This window comes from Orbicella franksi, chromosome 11 (assembly GCF_964199315.1).
Source record: "Orbicella franksi chromosome 11, jaOrbFran1.1, whole genome shotgun sequence".
NCBI classification, from domain to species: Eukaryota; Metazoa; Cnidaria; class Anthozoa; order Scleractinia; family Merulinidae; genus Orbicella; species Orbicella franksi.
In genome coordinates this window covers 18,506,380-18,520,124 of record NC_138155.1, presented here as the reverse complement: position 1 = coordinate 18,520,124, position 13,745 = coordinate 18,506,380, and the positions used below count along the sequence as shown (strand labels likewise).

The window sequence follows — 13,745 nt, the reverse complement described above, 5'->3', positions numbered from 1 at the left end:
CATTCCATCATTTCTTCTGGAGGGACGTAGATCAGTCAAGACCTCCAGATGTTAATCAGTTCATTAGCCTTGTCTTTGGAGTTAACTCGTGCCCCTATCAAGCACAGTTTGTTTCTCAGAAGCATGCAAGGGAAAACCAAGGGCAATACCCGAAAGCTGCCGAGACAATCTTGGAGTCTACATACATGGATGAGAGCATGGACTCTTCCCCTAGCAAAGAGGTGTGAACAAAACTTTATGAGGAACTATCAGCACTGTGGGGGTCCGCAGGTATGGATGCCAGAAGGTGGCTTTCCAACCCACGATCAGAGCAAGTACTGAAGAAGATACCTGAAGAAGACAGGGCTGCCGAAGTGGACTTAAACAAAGGAAATTTGTCATCAATGAGGACGCTTGGTGTGTTGTGGTTGGCTAAGGAAGATGTTTTCACTCACAGAGTGAATCCGCCAGATGAGAAGTTCCAGTTGACCAAGCGAAATTTCCTGCGTAAGATAGCCATGCTGTTTGATCCTATGGGGTCTCTGGCACCATACGTGATCCGGGCAAAGATTCTACTGCAAGAGATGTGGACCTCAGGATTAGATTGGGACGTCCCACAACACCAAAGCCAAGCTAGACAGGCCAAGAAGTGGTTTGAAGAGCTCACAGAGTTGTCAGAAGTGCAAGTCCCTTGTTGCCTGCAGTCGAACTCAGATGTTGAAACACTTACCTTGCACACCTTCACAGATGCATCAGGGGATGTGTATGGTGCAGCAACTTACGTAAGGTACAAGTACAAGGGTGGTACAATATCTACCAGCCTAGTGGCCTCCAAGACACGAGTGGCACCACTATCAGCTACAAGCTTTCCGAGACTCGAACTTATGGGAGCTGTTTTGGGATTAAGATTGGCCCTGTCCATAGCCAAGGTTCTTAAGATTGACCAGAACCTGCTCACATTCTGGAGTGACAGCATGAATGTGCTGTGGTGGATACGAATACCCAGTCACAATTTTAGATCATTGGTAGTGAATCGGATAGGAGAAATGCATGATTCAAGCAGTCCTACTCAGTGGCGTCATGTTAGCACACACCAGAACCCTGCCGACCTGCCAACACCCATCACCTCAAATCATTTCCTGATTGGACAAGTAGGAGGCCAGTTCAGTCCCAAGAAGAGATGGAGACGGGTGCAAGAACTAGTGCGATATTTTTGGCACCGGTGGCTGCGAGAGTAGCTACCAACTTTGAATCGTAGGTCCAAGAAATTAAAAAAATTCCAATAACCTTCCAAGCAGACGGGCTTAGAGGGTAGATCGTAGATTGTAGAGAGTCGAGCGTAGATCGAAGAGAGAAGCTGGTAAAACGTAGGGAGTAAAGCGTAGATGGGCTTAGAGGGTAGATGATAGATGGTAAGATCGTAGAGCGTACATCAAAGAGAGTAGCTGGTGGAACGTGGAGAGTAGAGCCTAGGTGGGCTTAGAGGGTAGATGGTAGATGGTAAGATCGTAGAGCGTACATCAAAGAGAGTAGCTGGTGGAACGTGGAGAGTAGAGCCTAGATGGGCTTACAGGGTAGATGGTAGATCGTAGAGCGCAGAGCGTAGGTCGAAGAGAGTATCTGGTAGAACCTGGAATGTATATGTGCTTAGAGGGTAGATGGTAGATCGTAGAGCGTAGATTGAAGAGAGAAGCTGGTAGAACATAGAGAGTAGAATGTAGATGGTAGAACATATAGCGTAGAGCGTAGAGGGTAAACTCAATACAGAATTGTACATTAAAACGATTATTAAAAAACTGTAAACCTTAATAACACTTTAATAACACTTTACACCCGCTTTCAACATGCCACACCATCTCACAACATGCCATCTTTCGACATGCTAAGTAACCTGGCCTACATCAAAATGTAAGCACGAGCGGCTTCTTTACGGTCGACCTCGACTTTAAGTCATGAAGATGGATTTATTTGACATCAAACTAAGGCTAGGAGCATCAAGAAAACATTCTGTGAGGGATAAATCGACTGCTTTGAATGTTTACATCTTTCGAATACTAACTGAGCAGTAGCGGCCCAATTGTACCGGAAGTCACTATTGAGAGCCGATCGACTACACTAAAATCGTTTGAATTATTCCGTAAATTGGGAGTCCACAATCTTCTTCATTCATTTTAGGTCAGTAATTATCATATACTTGTCATTTGTTCTGCTAATAACTGGAAAAATTGCTAGTTTCACAGGCAAAAAGTATTTCAGCCATTTACGTAGCATGTCGAAAGATGGAATGTCGAGAGATGGTCGAAAGATGGCTCCTATGCACGTAACACTGAAAGCGGGTGTAACATATATGAGATAATAAAGAAAGCCAATAAATTACAATTACAAAAATTACAGCATCGCAGATGGTCGAGAAACTCGCACTCGCAACCTAATATTTTTTATCACTCTACTGGTTTTTTAAGCCTCTAAGCTAGTGTAGAGAGTAGTCAAAAATTCTTGAACTGATAAACTCGTAAATACATAGAGTGTAGAGGGTAGATGGTGGAAAATGGAGTGTAGCGTAGAGCGTAGAGCATATAGCGTAGGGCGTAGGGCGTAGGGCGCAGGGCGTCGGGCGTCGGGCGTCGGGCGTCGGGCGTAGGGCGTAGGGCGTCGGGCGTAGGGTGTAGGGTGTAGGGCGTAGGGCGTAGGGCGTAGGGCGTAGGGCGTAGGGCGTAGGGCGTAGGGCGTAGGGCGTAGGGCGTAGGGCGTAGGGCGTCGGGCGTAGAGCGTAGTCAGGGTAAACTCAATACAGAATTGTAAGTTGAAAACAATTATTAAAACACTGCAATCCCTAATAACACTCAACATTCCCTAAGCGATATAATATTTGCTACAATAACTATCCGCCATTAAAACTCTACGGTGTACACATATTCGAGAGAAACAGAGCTTAAACATTCAAACTACCGTAGAGTCGTAGAGCTCTACGAAAATTTCTATGCCTTATCGAGCTTCATAAAACGGGCTGGGTATAGGTCACACAGTATGTGAAAAGGGGGTGTCTAATTTATTACAAAAGGTGTCAATACTATGGACAGGTTCAACTGTATGTAAAAACCTGCAACTCACCTTTCCACACATATTCCGATGGGAGCCTTTCCCTATTACCACTCCTACGCCAGGCCTGTAATCTAAAAAAAATATTATTAATAACATTCATTACCAATGGCTACTTAGTTTGCAGTACATGTCACAACAAATTTTGTCTAACTTAAACTCTGACAGCCGAGATCTACTAGTGATCCATTTAAATGCTACGCTTTAATTGAATTGAAAATGAAGTAATTTCCTCTTTTTTATAAAGCATGTTTCTTTGATAAAGGGTTAATACTTAAACTGTAATCTTCGTAAAATTGCCATGGTGGTTAACTCACCTTTATCAACTACAAGTTGTTGAAAGGAGCTAAACCTGCTCTTATGTTAAGACCAACCAAGTCCTGACTAGAAAACCCTGTCTGTTGAATTGGTTCATGGTTTCATGCTGCGAATCTATCAGGTTCTAAATTCACTTGCTAAGCTCAATTTGCGCTCAGCTACTAATATACCTAGAGCAACTCTTAAGCTTAAATACAATGCTTCCAAACATGCATCCACAACTTTTTATATAATAACCAAGTTATTCTCACATTTTCATTGGTTCTCGCCTATGATCTATTAGAGGACAGATGCACAATTGCCGTCATCATTAGAAAGTTTTTCCCTTTGTGTTTTGAAATGGCGGAAAGTCTTGACAATTTAGATAATATTTTACGTGAGTGGACCAAAGAAAAGGTACAAAAAAGTCTTGTCGAGGCATTGAACAGGTACGAGAAGCAGGAAGAAGAAAGATAAAGCTGTTTCTTTTTTTAAAAAATGACTCAGAAAATATACTCGAGCAGTCTCAGTCAGCAGTCGAGCGAGACTAAACCAAGCACAAAATTGGTCTTGGTAAGCTGAAAACCATTGCTTTATCTCAAATTTAACAAGTACCCAATAAACAAAATGTTTATGAGATTAATTTATTTAAAAAATTCAACTTTTCTCAGTCTCAAAATAACTGTTGACACACTAATTGATGTCAGGAATGAAACATCAAAACATCAAACATCAAAACATCACTTCTTAACCTTCCTTTCCGATGCGCGAATGTTCCAGTCTGTTTCAGGGCACGGCGCACGCAAAGTATAGTTCACTACAGCTCACGGCCAACTGTATCACAGCTAAAAGGTGTCTCCGACACTGTTTCAAACTGATTTGAGAATCACCAACCACAAAGGACACAAATTTCCACTGTCACTAACGCTCCTTTCATTCAAAACTCGAATCGAATAGCCTCCAGGTTGACTGCAACCGCAAGTTTTCTGAGAGCATTTTTTCAACTCCTGCAATATTCAAGGCAACGTCCAAGCTTTTTGGCTCACAGGGCTGCTCTGATGACAAAAACTGACTTGATTTTTCCAGCATTTTCTTTAAGATTTGTAGATTTTGCAGTTCAATTTTGCTTTCGCTTTAAGTTTTCATTCCACGAGAAGCAACGCTTGAGTGTCCACTCGAGTCAAGTTTGACGGTGACGTGATCTTCCTGGACCAATCACAATTCTTTACTATGCATAGCAACAAATGAGATTGCTTCGTTTTGCATAGATAATAATAATAATAATTTAATAACTTCTAGAGCGCTATTTCCATTTACTGATCAACAGCACTTTACAACTTAAAATAAAGTGCCACTAACCCCAAAATTTTTTTTCCCTAATATAAATTTTCTTTTTCTCCTGATCACCACTACAAAAAGATTATCGTTGTAGCTACTTTCGTTAATTTTCTATGAATGTTTAAAGCTTCTAACTTTGCCCTTTTCCATGTTCACGATAGAGGAATAGCGGAGAATGGGACGAGTTGGCTTCTGACGTCACATCGGGAATAACGGTATTTTGTTTCTGAGAAGAATGTATGCGAACTTGCGATAGTTTGTGTCGAAATCGTTGCAGAATGCAAGGAAGATATGTTGTTGGAGGCTGCAGCAATACAGGATGCGTAGAATAGAGTATTCCTCTTCATTCAATACCTCTACCTCCATGAAGCTCGACCAGAAACGAGAAAAAGATCAAAGAAGTGGGCTGATCTGTGCGAAGCTTAAGCCGGGATTTCTTCGATCTCGGGTTCGCTACTACTGTAAAAACCTAGAGATTTTCATGGCCTATATATTCTTCTCTATCTCTAGTGGAAAGCTTGAAATTGTCAAGGTACTCCATAAGACACGAATTTGGGATAAGCAGGAAGCCATCTCACTATTTCGAACGCAAACAATCCTCCGAGTCCCAGACAAAACTATATAGGTGAGGAAATTACACGGCAAATCAAATGCATCGCGTTTTTTGTACTCAAAATAGAGACTTGTCTAAACAAATAGTAAACGAAACCTACGTTCTACAACCACGTGAAGAAGATTGTTGAGGTATCGAACTGGTGAACTAGCTATGTATTGGTGGATTTTAATAAAAACACACGCACGCCAGAGGTCGCCGGTAATCCAGCCGTGTTTCTCAATGGCCATTCCGAATACAGAATTGTTTTGTTCTTTTAGCTTCGTCTTTGAGGAACGAAATATATCTAAATTACAAACTTAGAAAGGATCAAGCAGTTATAAATATATGAGGAAAGTGAAACAAATGATTAAGATTCGACTCTATAGCTACCGACGGAGATTGTCGTGCTGATGTTCAATCACCGTTTAGGACAAGCCCTGTCGGCCTATCGTAAAACTCATAGCTGCGAGACTACCCTTATTTATCTAATTGAGCACTGGAGATTGGCTAGGGACAATAAACAGCTAGTAGGAATCTTATCAACGGATATGTCAAAGGCCTTCGACTCCATGCATCCAGCTCTGTTACTGAGTAAACTCAGAGCATATGGCTTTGAAGAGAATCTCATCAATTTGTTACGCTCTTATTTATGTGATCGCTCCAACAGAGTGAAGCTGACATCTCAAAAAAGTTCTTGGAAACAAGTTAGCCGAGGTTGCCCCCAGGGATCAGCGCTGGGGCCGTTATTGTGGAATATTTTTCAAAATGACTTAGTCTATGAAATTGAGCAGAATCTAAGCATGTATGCTGATGACCATCAACTCTTCGAAATCAGCGATAACATGGCGACGATTAATGACAACCTTAATGCGAGCGCAACAAAAACCTCTTTATGGTACGAGTCGAACTTACTTAAGGGGAACCTCTCGAAATACCATACCATGCTAATCAACAATAAAAAGAGGGACAGCAGAGACGAGATAAGCATAAATGTACAAGGAACTGGCATTGAATCTCTGGACAGTATTAAGTTATTAGGTGTAACTATTGACAACAAGCTTAATTTCAGTGAGCACATAAATATCACGTGCAAGAAAGCGAACCAGAGGATAGGTGTATTAATGAGACTCAAGAACTTAGTACCCACCGTTGCGAAACTACACCTTTTTAAGGCTACTATTCTTCCGTATCTCACCTATTGCCATCTTACCTGGCATTTCTGCCGAGCAAGTGACAAGAGAAAACTCGAACGCACCCTGGAGAGGGGTTTACGTGCAGTCTTCAGAGATAGCAAATCTACTTATGAGGAACTGCTGCAGAAAGCTAATTTAAAATCTCTTTACGAAAAAAGACTACAGGATATAGCTTGTTTGATGTTCAAAGTGAAGCATGATTTGTGTCCTCCAAACGTCAAAAATTTGTTCTCATTGAAAAGTTCTACTTACAACCTTAGAAGCGCAGATTTCCACATTCCCAGATTAAATACTGTCACCTATGGGAAACACTCGCTAAGATATATTGGACCTATGCTGTGGAATCGACTCTCAACTAACTTAAAAAACTTACCGTCTCTACAATCTTTTAAAAGACAGATCACGTTACCTAATCTTTCACAGAAAATTGAACATGAATGCGAGAACTGTGTTTTATGTAGCACATGATCTACTTACGAATGAATTATTTTAGAATTGTTGGAATTACTGTAAATAATGTAGTTAAATTTTAGTCTCTTTCTATTGTAAATATCAAAATTAGGTTTTTAAATTTTATAATTTATTTTATTTATTTTACGTGTCCCCTATTAGTAGAGGGTTTTTTATCCTCGGCTAGAATGTATTTGACACATTAATAAAGTTATTGTTGTTGTTGTTGAAAGAAGAATGCGCTTGTCAGTCAACCGAAACGCAAACTAATAAGTCGAGGACTCCCAGGTTATTAGCGTGCGTAAAATGGACATTTCATTCAAAATAACAGTGAAGTAGAAATGTATTCATTCAACTGAAAGTATACTGAACCTCTTTTCAAGATCTTGTCGAAGGATTTTCCATGATTTCACTAGTACGAAATATGCAAATTTGCGTAGCTTGTGTTCGTACACAGTAATTGACTATGCATATACTACGGTCGATCGACAATACTGAAGCGAAAAGTTACCTCACCTTCGAATATTGTTTGCCAACATCTCTGCTTATCTCTTAGGTTAAAACTATTTTCAGTCATTGATCTGGAGAAGTAGACAGGAGTGGAGTACGACTGTATCGCATTTTAACTTCTATTTCGGGGGAAATTAATGTTTGAATGTAAAAATGTTTTGACACTCCGAAATTTGCACGTTCCGCAAAGTCAAATTACCAACTCTTCGTGTTCATTGACATCTTTATAACTCCTTAAGAGCTTTAAGCTAACTCTTCAGTCATTATTTGTACCTTTATAACCCAAATGGACCGGCAAAGTGTCGATCCCGGCCTAAATATCATTAAACAACGCAGCGATCTCGACTGGTGACCCACACTTCGAAATGGAAAAAATATGTACATCGCAGCCATCCAAATCGTAGCTAGACTCCGAATTGTAATGCTAGACGATACAGTTCTTTCACTTAAAGTTCTTGTCCAGTTTTGATAAAATATGAATCACAAATAACCAAAAATGTTTTAACTGCCCTCGAAGCTCAGTCAAAAGTCTCTTGAGTGTTTTAGCCCGGTTCCCGAAGTGACGTCACTAGTAGCCCGACCCAGATCCCACTTTTGCGTGGTCGTGAACATCGAAATTATATGGAGGGGGACATGGGGGGGGGGGGGGGGTCTGAACACCGCAACACCGCAAGAAAAGTCAACGAAACACCGTCACCGCAACTCGTATTTTTAACGCCATGATTCGTTCATCTGCACTTGAAACAATACTTTTACACCTCAACAATTTTCCACAAAATAAACACATCAGAACGCTTTTCATTGCGCATGTGTCGATACTGCTGATGCCTGTAAATCAGTTTTTTTGCTCTTGTGAAGAAACCTTGCGGGAAGCTAGGAAGCGGACGAAAAAAGAGAGGAGCCTCGAGAGATGGCCTTTACCCCAGATCCCTCTCTTCTTTTACATGTACTTCACTCACTTTTCTTGGTGTATAAACCCACAAACTGAAGCCCTATCTTGACTGGAAGTACTGCTTTCCGGAGCTAGCTGCGTTTGCGTCCAATATCGATAATCGTTTGAAAAAATAGAAGGACAAGAAAGTCGCAGGACCTGGGAGTGGGTATGGACCGGTATCAGAATGACCTCTAGACGAAGCTGAATAGCAAAACGAAAAAAGAATAGTAAACGTGTGTAATTTACAAAGCGTCCATAGCTTAGAAAGCCTTCTTTCTAACCTGCCGACACGACATCTCAATATATTTTGTTGCCGGTAGTTTTCGCCACCTTTTCCTTCTTTGCGTAGAAAAAAGCTGCGCAGTCAATAATACATTATACTCGGCCTTGGCGTTTCCAGAATTTCCAGGATTGTTTCTGTCCTCACTCCTCCACGTGTCTACCGAGCACTGAGCTCCGGGTGGCACAGGTCGAGTTACTTGTCAAATTACGTTATAAATAAAAACAGCTTTGGATTGACAGCCGAAGCATGTTGAAGGTTGACTAGGAAGTGATGGTCTGTATTTTGTTACAAATTATTAACCTCAGTGGTCCGTGTTTGTCATAAATTAGCATGGATTAACGGAGTTTACATGCTAAATTTAGGTCAAATTTAGGTTTGAGAATGGTAAATCAAAAAACCCCAGCACCGGAAACAATTTCATTTCACCGAACGCCGCAGCGTGAAAAACACAAACATCACACACCGCAGGGTTTGAGATCACCGCAACACCGCAAGTTGAGATTTTATTCATCGCATCACCACATTAAAAAAACATCAACACCGCAACACCGCAAATCCCCATGTCCCCCTCTATGTTTAAACGCCTGTAGAAACGCAGGGATTTTATCTATCGAGATGATTTTTTCACTGAAGTAATCATGGAAACTAGTAGATTTTATTAAAGGGAATACATTTTTGGGGGTTAGTGGCACTACAATAAAATTCAAATTTGCAAAACTAATTACATGTCTATTGATAAAATAGAATATTTATAATAATGATAATAAACTTAATTTATTTAGTAATACTAATGAGAGTGAATATATTCACCTACAGAGATATTGTATACATCATTGACCTTACCTAACTGCTGTCTAGTTCCTATTAATATCAACTCAGTTGTATCATCATTAATCAGAGGATAGACAATAGATTACGTCAAATGGCTATTTTCGTGTTCGCCAAAGTGGGCAAAGGGCGGCTTTCAAGTTATGTTGAAAGATTTTGAAAAAAAAAGCGTTTTCTGTAGTTTGTTTTATTATTATAAAAAACAAATAGATTCCATGTTGCTGTGCGCCTGTTCAGTAATAGGTCATAGAAGATGTCAAAATGTGGTAAGAACATCAGTGACACACTCGGCTATCGCCTCGTGTGCCACCTATTTGTTCTTACCACATTTTGACATCATCGGTAATCTATAACTGAACAGACAACAAGGAATCTATTTGTTAAATATACACATGTTAAGCATAAACCAATTCTGAAGTATCCTCTGCTCTTCCCCCATCTTTCCACCTTTTGACACACAAGAAGACAAACTCATCATCATCTTCAATATCTTCTAATCTGAATGTCAGCCATTTCACCTGCAAGTTGTTTTGCCTACAAGTCAATTCGCCTACATCGAAGTCATTTTGCCTACATTGAAATCGATCCACCTATATGATCTAAGTCGTTTCACTTACATGATCTAAGTCGTTTCACCTACACTTGAGTCAAAGTTATTTTGCGAAGATAGCTAAATATAAGTGCCATACTTCTTTAGATGGAAAAAAAACAGAAAAAATTCAGTGGCGCACGGTACTCTCTAGCTACACATTGGGGTTGCTCAGCAGTTTTTCTCTGACTGGAAAAATCCTCCCACCGTTCGAATATTTTAGTCTGCAAGGAGTGGTATCTTGCTCTTTGAATCCTATTTAGTTTTCTTCTGAACCCAAACGAATTTGTAGTGCCGTCAGCAGAGCCAAGGAATGTCTTCCCCGCACTTGACAGCGTTTCATTATCAACTTACTGCTGTGAAAGACAAAGAGAAAAAAAGTAACACTTAAGCCTGGTTTCCATAAGATCGCAGACGATCGCAATGGATCGCAATCACAGGATCGTAGGTTCTGCGATCTGCGATCATATGGAAACACGCATCTGCAGTTGTTTGCAATCCATAGCAATCGTCTGCGATTGATCACAGAAAATAGAACCATGTCCTATTCCCTGCGATTGCCTGCGATCGTTGCGATCATAGGGAAACACAATTGCGATTCATTGTGATGGAAACTTATCCCATAATATTAATAACCAATCCCATTTGAACACTCCATAGCAACAACACCGTGTTATTCGTTTGTGGCAACGCTACACTCATTTCTCGTAAACAACAGCGGAGTTAACAGGGCTCGAAATTGCGACTCACTGGTTGCCAATGCGACCAAAAATTGAGCACTGGCGACTAAATTTTCAGAACTGGTCGCCAGCTGGCGACTCGCGTTTTGTACGATAACTAAAGAAAACCACAACACAACTTTGTTTTTTAATCTTTTTATTAGGAAATCAATCTGATATGGTAGCTAGTAGACAACTCACCTTTCCGTCCCCAGTAAAATAATGTCTGAATATTACAAGATAATCGAAAAAATGTATTTCGTCGATACTGCGTTCACGGCGCGCCATATTGTTTCAGCGGCTTCTTCCGAAATTGGGATCGCAGGCGCACTTCAATGCCATGTGCTTTTCATTTGCCGCGAAAATGGCGGCAGATGGCAGATACCAATCAGTTGAAGGAATATACGTGAGTTTTTACGTGCGGGGAATGAAGATTCAAGCATGGCGTTGTTTGTCGGCAGCGAAAGGCGGCGAGGAAAGCAAGTCGAAAATAAAGAACGGCATTTCGAAGAAGTAGCAAAGCAGGCAAAGGGAAAATACGCAAGGACCCGTGTTTGTCTGACAATGAAAACCACGGACTTAAAACGTTTTATGCTTCGCTTCATTTAAAATGACTATGGAGACAACCATCACCTTCGGACCAGAGACATATCACCTGAGAACAACAGTAGCTTTATAACTTTTTTACTCGTGTTGTTTTTAATTGCTTTCGCTCTTCAATTGTGACTTTTCTTGCGTGCAAAGTAACGTATAAAATCGTGTTCTTGTGTAAGTTATAATTATATAAAATAAGTTGGCGACCAAACTTTACGATCTGGCGACCAAAATTTTTCCGTTAGTCGCCAGCTGGCTCCCGAACGAAAAAGATAATTTCGAGCCCTGGTTAAGATGGAAGAAGGTGAGCCTTCTGACTGTTTGGTGATCTTCAAGTTTCTTAGCTCGTTTGTTGAGACAGAGCATTCAGCATAGCTACGCCATCGCAGTGGAATACTCTACCGAAAAACATTACTATAATTGTTTTAAACCTATTTGTCAATTTTTAGATATGAAAACTTTTTAGCTTTTTAGTATTGTAAAGTAGTATTGTAATGTAGGCGAATCCACTCAGATCGTGTCGGCGAAAAGGCTTTGATCATGTAGGCGAAAGGACTTCGATTGATCGTGTAGGCAAAACGACTTCGATCGTGTAGGCAAAACGACTTCGATTGTGTAGGCGAATCGACTTCGATCGTGTAGGCAAATCGACTTCGATCATGTAGGCGAATCGACTTCAATCGTGTAGGTGAATCGACTTAGACGTTAGGCGAATCCACTTGTAAGCGAAACTACTTGTAGGCGAAACGATCGGTCACCTCTAATCTTTCCCGCTCTTCTTGCATTCATTCACAGCACTTAGCAATTGCACACAACTGTTATGAATGGCTTTAACATATCTGTAAGGCTGACATGACAGGAATTAAATTTGCAAAGTGAATTACCTAATGATGTATCCTGTGGAACTGTCTCGCCGACTCCTTTGAAGTGCCTCACACGACCATCTTTTTCTTTAATAGGACCAGACACCTAAAACAGTGAACACAACGAGAATGATATCTTATAGAAAAAATGAAACTGAAGTAGCTGCTTGTAAAATGCAGTTTCCTAATGAAGTCAATGGACTTTCAAGCAAAAAAACAGACACAATGTAAATACAGAATTCAAGTTATTATTTTCCCTGTGGAAGATACATTTTGTATTACACCTGACAGACTAATGGTACTGTACATGGTGGTGAACAAGAACAGATTTTACTTTCTTGAGGTATCTTTACTCATTTTGCAAGCTCTGTACTGTTCAGCACAACAACAGCAGAAATGTCTAACAAGTTACAGCCATAAAATCATTGTCATAACAGGAGCTCTTAACAGTGACAGCAACAACATGCAGTTGCAACAAGAGTAAAAGCAAAAACATTATGATCATAATTAATCGCAATAAAAGCAGGTCAATGATAATTCAACTTACAACAATGTAATTAACATTGAACAATAATATAACCAAGAGCAGCAAAAATTATCATGACTGATGACATTATCATGACTCGTGAAATAACAGTAACTGTGTGACATTAGTCACAGTATGAAACAGCTACAAATGAACAAGTACATGTCAAGTCTACGTACAGTTTTTGAAGATGGGTCTCCTGGTTTGCGTTTCCTTCCTCGATTCATTTCATCAGATGGTGGTCTGCTTTCTGCTCCTAACCCTAATCCTTTGGATCTTGGAATGTACTCTATGGGTTCTGCAAGGCTATCAAAGTCAAAGAAAATTTAACAGATTTAACAGACAAAATAACACCTTTATCACTGAAAATGCATAAATATGTCTGACCGTTTGTCCAAAAACATGCCCGCTATTTTGGCGAGAGGTCTTGACAAGGTTTTCATAAATTCAGTCATTTATTTGAGCAGGATGTCCGAAATGATCCGGCAATATACCCTAATTTGACTCGAGATGCTTTAGACAGATCAACAGTAATTAGACACGCTCATTTTTCAGCCTTTCTGGGTCATCCAGTCTTGCTCTGTTGAATTTATGAAAACAGTCTTACAGAAATCAAGTGTTTTTGATTTATTTGTTTATTTTATTTATTTATTTTTGGCTTTCGCATGAAATGCAGAGAACTTCTTACTGCTTGTTTCATTTATCTATGTTTTTAATTATTTATTGCTAACCCCCTCCCCTTTTCAATTGGGGTTAAGTTTAGCCCAGGCTACACTCATCTAAATTTCAGTTCGCGCGGTGACTCTTGAGAAGGATCTGACTGATTAGCGTTCTATAACTGCTGTCTAAAGGAAGTTAAAGTCTGCTCGAGGACATCATTAGGTCCAATGAAGGTGCAAGTCTAAAAATTTGCTAGCAAGCGTCATCCATGTTCGTACATGAAGCGGT

General features: G+C 40.2%; 2 protein-coding genes across 2 annotated transcripts in view; one reads left to right on the top strand and one right to left on the bottom strand.

Annotated features, from left to right (window-relative positions):
- Positions 1-13,745, bottom strand: part of LOC145503097 (G-patch domain and KOW motifs-containing protein-like) — a 58,963-nt gene that overhangs the window by 16,545 nt on the left and 28,673 nt on the right. The window contains exons 5-7 of the mRNA XM_081482543.1: positions 12,977-13,103; positions 12,293-12,377; positions 3,091-3,152 (exon numbers count right to left, since the gene is read on the bottom strand). Coding sequence (XP_081338669.1) covers positions 3,091-3,152; positions 12,293-12,377; positions 12,977-13,103 — 274 coding nt within the window. The remainder of the gene's footprint in view (positions 1-3,090; positions 3,153-12,292; positions 12,378-12,976; positions 13,104-13,745) is intronic.
- Positions 273-2,584, top strand: LOC145503113 (uncharacterized). Its single transcript, XM_081482558.1, has one exon. The coding sequence runs from the start codon at positions 273-275 to the stop codon at positions 1,215-1,217; it is 945 nt and encodes a 314-aa protein (XP_081338684.1). The 3' UTR covers positions 1,218-2,584.